At 48.8% G+C, this 16,042-nt stretch overlaps 1 protein-coding gene across 3 annotated transcripts; it reads right to left on the reverse strand.

The window, feature by feature from the left end:
* Positions 1-495: 495 nt before the first annotated feature.
* OSR2 (odd-skipped related transciption factor 2) lies at positions 496-13,097 on the reverse strand. 3 transcript variants are annotated; one of them, XM_088149090.1, is made up of 5 exons: positions 12,516-13,097; positions 11,481-11,728; positions 5,087-5,909; positions 3,739-3,838; positions 496-2,011 (listed from the first exon to the last, which is right to left on the reverse strand). In XM_088149090.1, the coding sequence occupies exons 3-5, from the start codon at positions 5,815-5,817 to the stop codon at positions 1,829-1,831; spliced, it is 1,014 nt and encodes a 337-aa protein (XP_088005216.1). In that variant the 5' UTR covers positions 5,818-5,909; positions 11,481-11,728; positions 12,516-13,097; the 3' UTR covers positions 496-1,828. The 3 variants fall into 3 exon arrangements, with proteins under 3 accessions (XP_088005216.1, XP_088005217.1, XP_088005215.1); XM_088149091.1 differs by lacking the exon at positions 11,481-11,728 and having other exon boundaries at positions 496-1,929; positions 12,516-13,095; XM_088149089.1 differs by lacking the exon at positions 11,481-11,728 and having other exon boundaries at positions 12,516-13,095.
* Between the last annotated feature and the right edge of the window lie 2,945 nt (positions 13,098-16,042).

Consider the following 16,042-nt stretch of genomic DNA (forward strand, 5'->3'; position numbering starts at 1 on the left):
TCCAGAGCTTCCCGGCCGGTCGACCAGCCCGCCCGCCCCGTCTCGGGCAGTGTAAAGTCCCTGTCTCTAAGCTGCAGCCGCCTGCGTTCAAAGTCTAAAAAGGAGGCAATCTCTCGGGAAGAGCTGGCCTGATTGCCAATAAGTAACTAATAAATCCCTTTAGGCTTTAGGGAGGATTTTAAAGCATTTCCCGGCCCCCGTTTGCCTTTCTTTCAATCATTGTACGTGGGCTGAATCCTGGAGCTATTTCGGTGAGGGGAAGAAGGGAAGCCGAGAGACCCACGGGCTGAGTTCACCCCAAACGCTAATGCTTTGACCATGGGGAACAAACCACCATGGCTAAGTGTGTTTTGTGAACAGCCAGTTTAACATGTTAGCCATGATTGATGGATTAAACCTGCTGTGTGAACATAATCCAGGAGAGCAGAAGTAAAGACTATAACCTGAACATGTTGACAGAGTACAACTCTTATGAACTTGGTGTGATTTATTTCAGAGTAAATATCCACAGAATTATGGAGGTAGATTCCATGATGGATTCAGTGAGGAGACAGGATTGGATTCCACAAAAACTAGCACAATCTACGCTTAGGTTTCACAGGGTTCAGTAGAGTTCCTTTTCTACTATATACATTCCTACCCAGTTACCTGCAAATAAGTCCCATTGAGCTCAAGTACACATCAGTAAATTCAACTGCACTGCCAGGCAGTGCTGCTAAATTCATTTCCATATTTTAACTGGGGGGCTTCCAAATAAGGCTTTTCCTCTGTAAATCATTTTGCCTATGTCTTCAACCACAGAGGATACCCAACCGTCATCTTTACAACCCTTCTGTGTCCTTCTCTAGCTCAAACCTTAAAAAGAGCGCTTTTTAAAATTAGCTATTTACATGGCTGCACCCCAAAGCTAATGCTTCCCCACGAGGTTAGCTTTGTGTTCTCCCGGGCTTGGCTTGACTGTGTCTTGGGGTGTCTGACGGCCATTACATCACTAGAGGCATAGCTCAAAGACAGAATAGCTGCCCACTCTGTTTTGACTGGCATGGCAGGGAGTCCTCCATCCAGAAACATTCAAGACCTTTATGGTTTTTTACTTTTGATTCAATGTGCATAGATTTCCACTTCTAAAAATCGGGAAGCCATGAGTTCATGAAGCCAACTGAGTGAACGTGGGCCAGTCACTCTCTCTCAGCCCTAGGAAGGAAGGAACGGCAAACCACTTCCAAAAAACCTTGCCAAGAAAACGGCAGGGACTAGTCCAGGCCGTCACCAGGAGTCAAAAACTGACCAGAAGGTACCAAAGAAATAAACAAAGAATTAAATACACAGACACAGACACATCTCTCTCAAAGCCTTTTCCTTAAAAAAGAACAGTTTAAACTCTTTTGACTTTAACTGTCACAAAGGGAGAGAAGAAGTAAACTGTGTTACTTATTCAAACTAAGCAGAATGAAAATTACATTTGGAGGGAAAGTGTTTATTTGGACATACAATTTGAAAAAGGTATTTTCACTCCCAGGTTTTGCTGCTGGTACCAATGTGCATTTGGTAAGACAATAGAAAGCAAACAGGTCGGTGCAGAGCTCGAAAATGAGCTGCTCTGTTACTATGTACAAGAAACCCGCCTGCCCTCTCGGTGCAGGGAGAACGCCTGGAGCGGGTATTACTCCCCCACCACAACTGAAAGAGGACTGGCTGGAGCCAGGGGACCTGTGATCAAGCCCCGCGATGCACCCGTCCACTTCACCCACGTGGACATAAAGATTACGCTACAGTTCAAGTCCTTGAGCCAGAATTAGCTCCCCGGGGGAGGGGGGTCTCGGCTGCTCTAGAAGTCCTGCCGCGGGGTGTGAGTTAGACTGTGCCTCCGCAGATCACAGTTGCGCCTGAACACTTTGCCGCACTGCTCACAGTTGTAGGGCTTGATGTCTGTATGGGTGAGAAGGTGAGTTTTCAGGTTACTTCTTTGATTAAAGGTTCTTCCACATGTGGGGCATTTGTGTGGAGATTCCTGTTCAGATTTGAAGCAAGCAAAGGATTAAACCCTTTACAAACTACTTGGATTATCGAGCTTTTCAAAGTTCACTCAGCATTTCCTCCCCCCCCCCCCCCATTTTTGGCCTCATTAATTGTAGTACAACAAGAAGAACATGGCAACGCAAAATAAACTTGCAATCTAAGCCCTCACGCACAGAAAATCAGTGCAGGTGGGTTTCATGTGCAGCTGCAATTCTGTGCAAACGTAAATTGGCAGTAATAGGCAACACCAAAGACAAGAGACCAAAATACACAGGACTGCACTGTGCATGCATTTATAGCCTGATTTTATGCAAATTTACTTTGAAGTCATTGCAATAGGATTCAGTAGGGGTTACTCCCAAATAAATGCCCATAACTTTTCAGATTTAGAATCTGAGATTCATACACTGTTGTGCTTACTGTCCATCGCAAATACATTTACTTGAAAGGAAATCTGCATAAACTTCAATAACTAGATTACTCCAACCACAATATACGTGCATCCAGACAGGCACACGATTTCATATTTTCTTTAGCCCAGTGTTTCTCAACCTTGGCAACTTTCAGATGGTGGACTTCAACTCCCAGAATTCTGGCTGGCTGGGGATCCTGGAAGTTGAAGTCCACCCATCTAAAAGTTGCCAAGGTTGAGAAACACCGCTCTAGTCAGTTGGTCAATTTTCTTTGGGGCTGATCTCAGAATCACAGCTTTACTTTAACATTAACTGCAGTTTTACTGCAGGCACAATGACTTCCAGAAAACGCATCTGGAATCCAGAAGCAGGTCTACTGATTTACTCTTGGTCCCTTGTAAGTGTGTTTAAGATTACAGTCTTAATTGCACAGACATATCTTCCTGCCTGTCAAGGCCAGTCCTCCTTGGTTTGCATTTCCCGGTTCCTGGAATCTAGGGAAAAATGTCTCCTGCTAATCCACCTGGCTTCCCAGGGAGACCTGGCTCATCTCTTCTCACTTAAAGCAAGTCTTTTTAATCTGGGCTTTTCAATCAAAGAGCACATCTCATTTAGCCATTTATAGGTTGCTTCAAGAGCATCTGGCTACTTAAGGAGCTTTTTCAAGTGTTAGAACACGGAAGTCTTAAATGAACAAAGGCAAACTTAACCAGGCTATCTTTCCTCATAAGTAAATCCTGCTAAATTCAATGGAATTTACTCTTTAAATAAATGCACATAGGCTCACAGCCATTAGGAAATGTTAATTATGCTAGAGTAATTTTTATTTATTTGACTGATATCCTACTTTTCTCCCGGAATTTGGGTGCTTGTTGTTTTTACTAGTCAAAAAACAAGACATGAGGCATCTGCAGTGAATTGCAATTACATCAAAATGATGACATGCAGGCAGTAATGTCTTAACACAAATGCTATTACATACTTGCATCCTGATGTCTGATGCAAGTACGTGAGTCACAACACTGGCTTGATGGTATCACTTTGCACATGTCATCATTTGCCCCCTTGTCTCCCCCACCTAAATACCCATGTTACAAACTCCAAATACATTAAATATGGGTTTCTGTTGTTTTCTGCATATCAGTATATGAGTAAAACAGCAGAAAAGATTTCAGATTAAAAAGAATCATACATCTATCTCTTTTTGCATTTTTTTTACTCATCTAGAAAATAATTACTGTGTGTTTATATTCACAGTCAATTAAGATCAAAATAGAATGTGTACAATAATCAAGCCTGGCCTTACCTGCATATGTAAAGTTTTATGAACGGCTAGAGTCCTGGACTGGCAAAATCCTTTCCCACACTCTTGACACTTGAATGGTTTTTCTTTGGAGTGGATATACCTGGAAACCAACAGAAGTGTTTGGAATCAATATTTCTGTGCACACAGCAAGTGCTATAACCAACCCAACTTCTACATAATCAAATCTTTGAAACCAGAATTATATGCTGCCTAGCTGTTCATCCCGAGTGTCCCTTTTTAACATGTTCAGACCCTTTACAATAATTCTTCATAGCTCTTTGTTGCCTTCTTAGCGAATAACCCCCTTTGAATACAGTGAAGCTTATTTGTAGGGCTGCTTAGCAAGGGTGTAATCCTATGTAAATACTCATGGATCTAAGCCCAATTTACTACTTTGGCAGGTAATTCCAGGTGAAGTTAATCAAAATTGCCCCTTGATTAATGTCAGCTTGAATGTTTATGTTTAAGTTTATAAATCTGACAGGAGAATTTAGGGTTCTTCGTGGAATAAAAAGAGACCAAAAAGTCTGCTCTCTCGAAATAAGCCACAAAAGAGTCTCTTTGTAGAGATTTGTACATCATTACAAACCCATAAATATTTTTGTGCTCTTACTGCCAAGTCTTTAGTGATAGTTATATTATAGCCCAAAGGCAAAAAAGAAAGCAGAGGCAAAAAACATGATCAAGAACATCAGAGGACCTTCAAATGAGGGAGAATTCTAAACTGAGATTCTAACCTTAGAAATATGTTCCACTGAAGACAATAAGACTAAAGTCAATCATTCTTCCTCAAAGCAATAGAAGTTCTGCCTCCTGTTCCAACCATATCACCTAGTGTAGCCCCACTATCTTAGAAATCACTTGGCTTCAAAATCAGGCATGTCTTTTCAGATCAATGGTTGAAGGCAAATCAAGAGAATGACTACATCCATGGTTCCAACTTAATTCTCTTGGAAATAAACCCTACTGACTTCATTCAGACGGATCATAAGAACATCTTGTATTTAAATTGGGTCTGCAGTGGATAGCCCCGTTCCTACATCATGCTAAATCATGTTTTTACTAGGATTTACTGAACAGGTCATAAACCATAAAACAAACAATCAACAATATGGCTTAGCATTATATTTGAATCCGGCCTCTGATTGGGCTCAGGCCGCTCAATAAGCCTTGATTTATTTTAACTATGGTTTTCTGAATAAAACACTCAACACACTTCGCGGTAAGCCAGGGTCTCCAACAACCGATTAAGCCCAAACGAGTGAAACCTCAGGGCGTACTCCAGCCCCACCATCTGGGGAGGCCTCCAGCGGGGCTCCTTGCCTGGCCGGCGGAGGCAGAGGCTGACCTGTGGTCACGAAGGTGATCTTGCCTCCGGAAGGCCTTGTGGCAGATGTCGCAGGTGTAGGGCCGCTCGTCGGTGTGGGTCCTCTCGTGGATGAGCAGGTTGTAGGACTTGGTGAAGTGTCGCCCGCAGAACTTGCAGATGAACTCCTTCTTGGTCTTGGAGGGCAGCCGGCCGCGCGCTGGCTTCCGGCTGTCGGGGGAGAGCTTGCCCAGCGCCGCCGACAGAGGCCCGCCCAGCTTGGCCAGCTCGCCCTGAGCTTGCGCGGCCGCCGCCACCGCGTGCGCCTTGGGCGGGTCCTCCTGTGTGGCGGCCGCCGCCAGGTTGGCAAAGTCAAAGCGGGGCCGCTCCTTGCGCAGCGCCGGCAGGACGTGCGCGATGGCAGCGGCCTGCTTGGGATGGAACAGGTGCGTGGCGAAGGGCAGCGCCGGGAAGGGGAAGCGCTCCACTAGCCCTTGCGCCGCTGCCATCTCGCTCAGCGCCGAGCAGCGGCTGATCTCGGCTGGCCCGCCGCCGCCGCTGCCGCCCGAGGCAGTGGCAGCGGCAGCCGCGGCCGCGTAGCAGCCCAGCGTCCAGTGGTTCATGTGCATGGTGTGGACGGCACTCAGGCCGTAGAGACCTTGCAGGTGGTCCACGGCGGCCGGGAACGTATTGACGGCTTGCAAGAAGGAATAGTTGGTCAGCTGCAGCGAAGGGTGCAGCGGGATTGGCGCCGGCAGGGCCTTGCTCCCCATCGTGCCGGGCCGGGCCGGGCTTGGCCTTTCCTTGGCTGGTTGGACCCGAGGGTCGGAAAGCGCGCGCCGGGTCCTTCTCGGACGCTCAGATCCTAAGCAGAAACAAACATGGAAAGACGTACAAAAGATTGTGGGTTATTCAAGGAGAGGCACAGAGCGGCCCTTCCCTTGCGTGAGGTTTCTTTCGCTCCAAAACGGCCTGGCAGCCTCACGTGGCCGTGCCTTTTCCCCAAGGCCAGACTCTAATCCGTTTTATGCCCACCCTTCATGCTGAAGCTGACCGGACGCGCTGCAACGAAGGGGGAGTGGGGAGAAGAAACAAAAACAGGTTGCGCTCCCTTTTTTCTAGGCGGCCGGGTCAGCGGATTTGTGGCCGGGGACGGCAAGAGATATGGCCTGCTGCTCTCCTCCCGCGGAGGAGAGAAGCAGGCCAGCCAAGTCTCGGATCAGACCCTGGCTAATTTCCGACCTGGAAACATGGGCACGCGAGGCGCTAAGAGTGCGGGGGGGGGGGGGGAGAAGCGTAATACGGACATCCCAATTTATGGTGGCAACTCGTTTTACCAGCCGTGCCAGCGCTGGATGATGACCAGCTCCCTTGCAGCCAAGGTCAGAGGAAAAGGCCCTGGCCGCGCTTTTGAAAAGGGGCCAGCTCCTCTCCTCTCCTCTCCTCATGCGGAGCAGCGAGGGGCTAATGCGCGCGGTACCTCGGCGCTTCTTGGGGCGTGGGTCAGGCCACCAGAACTGTCAGGGGAGCCGCACCTACAAGGTGCAGAGTTACGCGCCCGGCGAGGGGATCAGTCGGAGGCACTGAACCGAAGACGCGCGCTGCTTGGCCGAGGCGCTCAAGAGGAAGATCCAAGCAAACACCGGCGCGCCAGGAAGCGCAGGTGCCGTGACACTGAGCCGGCCCAACGCCGATTTCTCTCGCCGCGCGATAAGTTTATGGTTAACCGTTCCCTGTCCTATTCAGAAGCGGGTGAAACGAAAATAAAATAACTCCACGGGCACATAAGGGCCGGGATTTTTTTTTTTTTTTTTTAAGATGAAGGGGAACCTGAATCGGCTGCCCCCCACCCCGCACTTAAGGAAGCGAAGAGCTGCTGCATTCTGGCCCAGCAAACTCCGAGCAAAACTCCAGGGAGGGTCTTCTGCGAGAGCGGAGGCGGGCGGGGAAGGACGGGATGGCGAACCGGCTTTGCTCGTTCGGTCCCTAAGGGAGCGGCGCGGCAAAGCGACGCTCGACAGCTCTTGCAAGCGTCCGAATACGCTGATTGACTTGCTCGGAGGATTGTGCTGGCGGCCCCAGAGCTTATTCCGGAGCAGTTCTACGTAGGTTAATCCCTGGCAGCCCTCAGCTGCGTGCGACGGCCTAGGAAGAAGTTGGGAAGTGCCCCCTCCCTCCCGGGAGAAGGGAACGTGCGGTCTCCTCGCGTTAGTTACAGGCTCGGTTCATTAACCAGCGAGAAAGGAGAGAAGTGCCGCTAAGCAGCGGCCTCCGAGGCGCAGCATTGCACTTTCCATAAAGTGGGTATCCGGCGGTGCCGTGGATTCGAATTCAGCTTTCTTGTTTTTGTACGCTTCCTCCCGCCACGCGATCTGGGAGCAGCGTTCAGCGAACCATAAATTCAGCAAGTCGATACCCACGTGCCCAGTGCTGAATCCGTGGCAGTACGGGGCATAATTCCTTAGCTCATCCCTGGTTTACTCAGAGAAAAATGCAATGCGATTCTAGCAGATCGGTCGCAAGATGGGTTCCCTGTCCTTGAAATAAAATCCTTCTGCAATACATTCGTAAGTGCGTGTGAGTTCTGAAAAAAATACTGTTGCAGGGATCGGTCCTCTCGACAGGACTGGCGAATAGAGGTGCACGGAGCCAAATCCAGCGGGCGTTTCGGTTGCAAGGGGAGGAGGCGGAACAAGGGAGAAAAAACGAGAGCCCGAGAGCGTCTGGGTTGGCGTAAGCTTGGAAAGGAGACGGTCGATTGTCCCGTGCCTTCCGTCTGTTTTCTCCCTCGCGTTTATGCCCGCCTCAGCTTCTAGGCCTTGACACCATGGTCCCGATCCTGGATGCTGAACCCAGGGCCTGCCTTGGAAAGAGCGGGAGTCAAGGCCTAGACGCGCAGCCGCGGTGTGGCTGTCCTGACGCCCAGCCAGGGCCTCCTTCGGAAGGAGCGGGTGTCAAGGCCTAGAAGACCAGCCGGGCCTTGCATCTGGAAAGCGGGAGGGGGGCGGGGGGAGATGTCAAGGCTCAGAAGCTGGGTCGCCTCACTACGAAGCGAGTCTTCTGGACGTCGCGGGCACAGTCACCCAGGCTCAGACCTTTTCAGGGCTTCCCAAGTAGCCGGCTGAGGCTGGCCGTGGGTGAACGCTGCTGCAAGGGGGAGGCTTCCTGGCCGCTTCTGCTCTGCCGCCCGCCTGCAGCGCGTGCTTATTTTTCTTCCTTCAGCAGCAAGTCGTTGATCAAGATAGGCGACCCAGAGAAAAGCGACGCCCGGCTCGCGCGCGCTCTGCGGCGCCTAAGGAAACGGGCCGGAGTCCTTCCAGCTGGCCAAAGCAAACGCTGGCCTCGGCCTGCCCTGCTCCGCGCTGGCCGAAGAGGTATCCCCGCGGATGGCGGGGATGGGGCACCGGCGACCTAGCTCGGGTCGGGCTTTCAGCGACTCGGCTTGCAAGCAACCAGCGCGGCACTGGTCAACTCCCACGCGAAAAGGCAGGAGAGGGGCGCGGGGGGGGGGTCTCAACAAAGCCCGCAGGAGGGTCATGTGCAGACCCTCCGCCAACCCACGCAGGAGCAGGTGAGGCTTCTCTGTCTCTCTCCCCCCTCCCCGGCTTTACTCTCTAACACTGTCGCCTTGTGGCCATTGCCCTGCAGCAGGAATGCGGCTGTTCCCGGCTCCGCGTTCTTACTACATTTGGAACCTCTTATCGGAGTTGGGGAAAGAGTGTGGGAAATGTGATACTATATAGGAAAAGAAAGAGGCACCAAAATCCAATCAGGAGTTACAAGGACTCGACTCACCCGAGTCTGTTCAGCTCGCTCCCTCCCTCGCACGCAGTGCAGAGTCAAAAATGCCTTCAGATGGTGCCCCTTTATATCCCGAGCTATCTTAGTTTTGTATTTTAAAGAATCCGAGGTGGAGGCTGTTCACACTCGTTTACGTCTTATTTAACCACCCGCTTGCTCAATTGTCAGCGGCGATCTTCGCCAGCTTTGTAGGCTTTACAGTAATGTGTCGCCCGACAATTCAGCGCCGGGGGAAAAGAAGAAAGAATCGACCTGTTTAGCGTTATTACATATGTGTTGTTTTTTTTAAGTGGGTAACATGCACCGGTGTGAATGGATAATTAATTTAGGCCAACCTTCCCCAAGCAGGTGACCTCCAGATATGCTGGACTACAAATCCCATTGCCCCAGCCAGCAGAGAATGATGGGGCTCATCATCCAGGGTGGAAAAAGACCTGGAGGGAGTTGCTCAGCAGTAGAGGCTGTGTCACCTCTTTTCTTGCAAGGACCCAGGGTCTGCCTGGGCCCTTCTGCCGTCTTGGGGCTTGGCAGGAGCCAGAGGGCAACAGAAGGGCAGAGTCTGGGCCTTGGGTGGCTTTTCTGCCTCCCCTCTTGCCCTTCTTTGTGCTGTTTTTTTTCCTCTTCCTGGTAAGCGAGCGCCCTCCAAACCTTCCTCCCTTTGGTCTGGGATCCCAGCGTTCAGGGGAGGGAATTAATGGGAGGTGTGTGACAGGGGGGTTAGCTCAGCCCCTTTAACCGAAACTATAAGCTGCAGCTTCCCCCTCCTTTCTCTCAGCTTCAGTTTCCCCTCTGAAATAGGCAGATTGCGGGCCCGCTGCCCCTGGAAGCAGTAGCTGGTCTCTGTCTTGTCCACAGCATGAACAGACCCTCCTCCTCAGGTTGGGAGTTGGGCCACGCTTGGGTGAGAAGTGGGGTGGGCAGGTGGGGGGAAGAACCTCTTCAGGTCGGTGCTAATCCTGGACCGGTTGACTTTTCTATTGAAGTTTCCATTCTACTGGGAAGGGGGGGGTGTCAACTGGTTTCCTCCTTCTAGGACTCTCTCCCAAAAGACAAGAAGGAAAGTCTGAAAATCTGAGCGGAGTTTTTGATTTATATAAAACATGATGCAGCATTCCCCCGCTCCCGACCTCCCCAGTTCAGGAAGAGAAGCGAGAAGAGAGTGCTTTAGAAAAACTGGGAACTCCTTGCCAATTTTTAAGAAAATCTTTTAAATGGCTGTCCTTTATTAAAATAGTTGCACTATGTAGCATCAGAGCAATTAGGTCTACCTCCATTTGAGATAGGGCAGTCTCTCCCCTCCCCCTTCCCAAGTACATGTCCATCGTGCATATTTACTAGGGAGTAAGTTGAAGTGCCTTCCATGGTGCTTGCTTCCAAATTAGTGTTTCCCAAACTGAGAATCATTCTAGTGTCATCTGACATTTTTCATCCAAATGGCCTGAACAGCTTGGCTTGCCTTAAAAATGTCTCCCACATAGACATCATTAAAAAAAACAAAAACAGGCAAACACATTCATTGAAAAATTAATTAAATTAATTCAACTAGAATTTACTTCTCGCTGCAGGTATATGCCTTTCTCTGCAATCCTACACATGCTTATCTGCAAGTAAATTCCTTTGAATTCTTCTGAGCAAACAAGATTAGGAAATCCTTGCATAGGATTGTGCTGTTTAGTGAAAGAGAACTCTATTAAAAATCAGTGGAAATTGGTTTCAGGGTAAACTCGTTTAGGACTGGCAGACAGGAAAAACTACTATACAGTCACAATTTATTTTAATAAATACTACATAAGGGTGAGTTTTTAAAATCTGGATTATATTACTTTCCTATTAACATTGGTGTAATAAAAAAATCCAAATGAGAATACATTTGCTTAAAATACAAGCCCTTTTAAACAAATATTATGCATGCTTAAGTTCAAAGTGAGTTCAACTTATTGGGACTTACTTATGAGTAGACATGCCCATATTTTTCCACTACCTTTTAAAGAAGGCCAATTCAATGCATGTTTACTCAGATGTAGGTCCCACTGATTTTAATAGTACTTATTTCTTAAGTTAAATTTCTTATTTATGTAAGTTAAACAGATCCCTTGATACTTAAACAAATAAAGCTGATTTTAGCAAAACTATTGGGATTGTTTAGGATTACATTTTACAAATGCTCCTACATCCACATTTTCAGAGGTGTGTCTTATTTGACACAAGAAGATACACGCTTCACCTCTTCTAGTTACTTTAAGTAACAAACCTTTTGTTTAAAAAGGTTAAAAAGACGGTGTTGAGGTTATTTCAGTTGAACGATTTCTCAACTGTTTCCAAAAATGGTACAACGTAACAAAAAGATCTTTGTTTTAAGATGCAGCAACTATCTATATGTTGTATAGTTATTAATGCATATTTTCCATTGGATAAGGTTAATACTTCATGAAATCAAGCTGGAGATACCGGTAAAATGCTTCTCAAACGTTACATACAGTACTCTCTCTCAGGATGGAAAGCCATAAACTAGTGATTAAGTTATGAATGGGACTGTATGCGGTAGCTACTGAAACCAGAACAACGTAAAATAAATAGGTCCAGGTGCCAGCTTGACAATCGGAAAGCGCCTGCAGAGAATTAGCGGAAACAGTACCTTTTACTTGGAGAGGCCGCTGCTAGTCAGGCGAGAATCAAACACGGATGCAATTTAGACGCCCTGTCACTTTCCTTCCCAATCGGAATCCCGAATTTAATTAAAATCGGTGTCTAGAGCACGAGTTCTCTCCGATATGGTATCTGGCCGCGACTGGCTTCTCTTTCCCAGCGCTTCCCAGGGCCAAGGCTGGCGGATACTTTCGTAGTCGCCTCTGCTTTGGTGTGAGAGTGAAACAACCAACTGCTCTGGAAAGGGGAGAGGGGGTAAGCGGGGGGGGGCTAAGAATAGAGTTTGATGGTCCTCAGCTATCAGGTATACAAACATTGGCGGACGGAGATGGCGGGAGGGGGGGGGAGAAAGCATCCGTTCTAATTCATCCGAGAAGGCTTTTATTTTTTAGGCTAATTTAATTTTGGCTCCACAGGAGCGTCCCCCAAAGGTCATCCCACTCGGGCAGGTATAACCGAGGCACGAAGCTGGTTTCCAGAATCGCCTGAACGTGGCAGCACGACTAACGGGACTCCTCCGCGCGCCCTGCCGAGGCGGCTGCTCCACAGCCCCGCAGCGCAGAACCACGCCGGCTCCGCGCGCCCGAGAACCGCAGCCAGCCTGCCCCGGCCAGCGACTCAGGCAAGCGGTCAAACCGAAAGTAAGCGCGCAAGTACCCCGGAGCTGACCAAGCGCCTCATCGCCTGGCTTCTCGGCCTCGGTTCCCGAAAGCGAACCCCGCCGCGTCCATCGGGACTTACTCTCAGGCAAACGGGCACGCGGGGGGCAGCTTCCCGGGGTTCCCTCCGCGGGCCTTGGCGAGCTCCTCGTAACCGGGACCCGTTTTTCAACCCCCCCCCCCCCGCGGAGCGCCTCAGAAGCAGTTCGGAGGCACCTCCGACTTGGCTGCCCGGGACGCGCTCGCCTGGACGCTTCCACCCCGCTGGCCGCCCAGCGCCCTCCTGGAAGCCGGGCTGCCTCCCTCGCGGCGGACACGGCGGCCGGACTGCCGGAGCGCGCGCGCGGACGGGAGCCGCCGCTTACCTGCCTCCCCCTCGAACGCCTTCCGACTGGCCTCCGGGGGGCACCGCGTTAGGCCACCGGCCTTAGCGCCTTAGCCGTCTCATTAGATCCACGCGGAGGGGGCGGGAAACTCCGGGAGCTCTTGCATATTATTATTATCACAGGAGGGCTTCAAGAAGCCAGCGAGGCGGCTTCGGGGGCCCTCGCCTCCCGCCTTCCGAGTTTCCCTAGCGGCTGGGTAGTAGGCAAAAGTCCTGGCTCGCTCGGGAGACCCTGCATTAGCTTTTCCCCCGACCGCGCTTCTTTCAGAGCGCCGCGCCTCGCCTCGACTCCAGCGGAGTTTGATACAAGTCTGAAACTCCCCCTCCCGGGTCCATCACATTTTAGCAGTTCAAGCGGCGAGGAGCTGTGTCCCCGCCCGCGGTCCCACCCCGAGCCGCCGCGAGTCGAATGTTCACGGCTTTAACGTTCTGACCACGCCCAGCGCCGAACGTTCAGGAGGCTGCAAAATTGTGAGACCGCCCCTCAAAATCCCGCCTCCACTTTCTTTTCCACCACTCTGTTTACTCGTGTTTGGATAGCAACTTGGCTTTAAAGGGACAGAGATCTTTTTTCCCCTCTCTCCCCCTTCTTACACATTACCTAAGGTGACTTTTTCTTTGAGAAAACAGGGCCAGGTCATAAATCAAACCTTCCTTTCTTAGACTGCTGTATCCCTGGCTACATCAGCTGCAGGAGCTTCAGTGGTTATTTCAAAGCAACCCCATTCCCCCAACTTAGATGTGTCCAGAATATCACTGATAGGTATTAAACATCCTAATTTTATTTTATACTACTATACAGACAGTAATTTCTAAGTCCTTACATTCTCCTCCCCCATTCATATAAAACAAATCACTATTAAATTGTTTTTGAAAGTTCTACTCTCTATTTCTTGTTTTTCCGTTTTACTGATATTCTTCTTTGGGCTGCAAGGTTTTGGGAATCTCATGTTTAAATAAAACTGAACTGTGTCACATAGTTATAGCTTATCATCGTCGTCGTCATGGTTATGATCATCTTCTTCATGTCCAGACTAGATTTTCCTCCAGAATCTTGACTTACAAAGAAAACCGATATATTTTCTTCCACCTGAAACAGGTGGATCCAAAGATAGGGTCAATAAACCAAAGTAACTTTTCTGCATCGCAGCAAGGGAGTGGTGAAAACTAATTTAAAAACTCTCCGGGCTCACACAGTAAAATTTTGAAGTGCCTCTGCAGTTCTGCATGAGAAATGTCCTTTAATTTTTTTTTAATCTTTCCCCAGCTGCAAGAACTATGCAGAGATTTACAGATCTGGGATCTCTTGCTACTGCTTTTCCTCCATTTCAATCCAAGACGGTATTTTGTTCTTGATTTTTTGCTCATCCCAAGTGACCAATCACTTGTTTTTTAACTTGACCCCCTTGATAAATAGAAACAGACTACTCATTCTTAAATTGTGGTCGCACATTGCATTTTAGGCGAATATTACTTAACTACAGTATTCATTCATGGAAGAGGGTAGCAAGAAAGGTTGATTATGCTCCCCAGGCGCAATTTTGCAGGGCCGGCCTGCTCCCTGAAACCTAACACGAGCCACATAGTGAAATGACATTGAAAAGCAGGTTCCCCACCCAGCCCGTCTGGGAACAAGACCTGCTTGGTGAGATCTTGAGGGGGAAGGAGAGAGATCAGGAGCAAATGGGCCAGATGCAAGCGCGTGTTTGATTCAAATCATGAGTGAGGAACAAATGCAATCAATAAACAGGCCAGAAACGGAAGCATTGGAAAATGTAAGTTACAGGACAGGGGAACGAAAAAAACTCCACTTTTTATTGAAAAACAAGCAAACAATGAGTATTGGATAATTTTTGGTCCCCCTCGCCCAGAAAGAATAATTTATAGTGCTTTCCTTTATTGAAAAGAAAATCGGGACATCTGAAAGCTGGACACAGGGCTGGGAAAAGACAATTCCAAGAATCTGGAATTGTTGGTTCAAAGATAAACAAGCCACCTCCCCTCCCCTCTCCGATGCCATTGCTTAGAATGGAAGCTGAGCCCCACTCAGATTGTAGGGACAGGTTTCCAAGTGGGGCTCCAGTCACTTACCAGGCACTCTTGGCAGACTCTGATTTTACCACGCAATCCTAAATCGTGTTGCTTTCAGGGTGAGCGTAGGATTACTCTTGCAGGATATTTGTAAGTAAATACATCTGAGGCAGCAGAGACTTATTCCAGGTTAAAGCATGATTAAGTTCCGGCATTAAGAAGGGCTCCACTTTATGTGCATTTATTTTTGTCGGCTTGATTTATATCCTGCCTTTTCTCCCTGGCGGTCCCTCTTCGGTTTATCGCCACAACAGGAACCCTGTGAGGTAGGCTCGAGCGAGAGAGGGCGACTGGATCAGAGTCATTCTGTGAACTTTCTTGGCTGGACTTGACCCTGATTTCCCCCCACTTAATCCACCGTGCTGCCCCGGCTCTGAAAGAAACCTCTTGCCTGGCCTAATCTGCACTTGCAGCGGTTGCCGCCTTTTCTTCTGTGGCTTCGCTTGGGAAGGTATGTGAGATTCAAGTTCCGAACACATAGAGGGAAGCCTTCCCCTTGCCCCTTTAATCAGCTGGCATTTTCTGGGAGAGTGGCAGATACTGATTGTCTAAGCATCTCTAAAAATAACTCCTTCTGTCTCCCACAATATTGACTCCCTCTCACCATGTCAAAGAAAAACAATAAATTCTAGGGGGATGAATATTTCATTAAGAAAGAAAAAACCGGACATCTGATGGCTGATGGTGGTGCTTCCTGAATGGTTACTGTGGATGTTCTTAGGTTCAGTATTCTAAATTTTTTAAAGGACCAAAAATAAAAATAACCCGTACAGATTTTGCATAAAGTATTAGGGTGGGAATGAGAGAAACAGGTAAATAAATACCTAAGTAAAATTCCCGAGTGGTGTTGCTGCTGTCCAATAATAATAATAATAATAATAATAATAATAATAATTATTATTATTATTATTATTATTATTATTCAGTGACCAAAGTCGTAGTTAGCAGGGATAGAACAAAGAAGGACATCTTCTCTTCTGAGATCGGTGAGACTTCCTCGAAGAGAGAAAGGGAGGTGAGGATTGCTGCCAAAGGAACAAACTAGGGTCTTGATCCTAAAATAAAGTTAAGGAAGGGCAAACGGGCGTTACTTTCCAGTCAAGTTGAACTGACCGGCAAAGGCTGTCAGAGAGGCTTAAGTCGGATGGAAATGAGTCGTCCCTTCCCCATTTGGCCCCCTCCTCCCGAAGAAGCAAGGTCTGATCCTAAATTGCTCCGTTTACATCCCAGCTGCGCAGTCTGGTTGGTGCGGGCAGGTGCCCTTCATTTGGGAGCTCAAGTGTGGCGGGGACGTCCTGCCGAGGAAACCCGCGGTGGGGGCGTCAGTGGAGCTGGAGGACGCTCTAGTTGCATGCCCCCCAATACCGTCCTATCCGTCCTGATACTTAGGTTCGCATCCGGACGTTTTCTCCCTAA

Source organism: Python bivittatus, unplaced genomic scaffold (genome assembly GCF_059951505.1).
Source record: "Python bivittatus isolate LINGU-HERP-01145 unplaced genomic scaffold, Pbiv_v1 ctg000590_np1212, whole genome shotgun sequence".
Lineage (NCBI taxonomy): Eukaryota > Metazoa > Chordata > Lepidosauria > Squamata > Pythonidae > Python > Python bivittatus.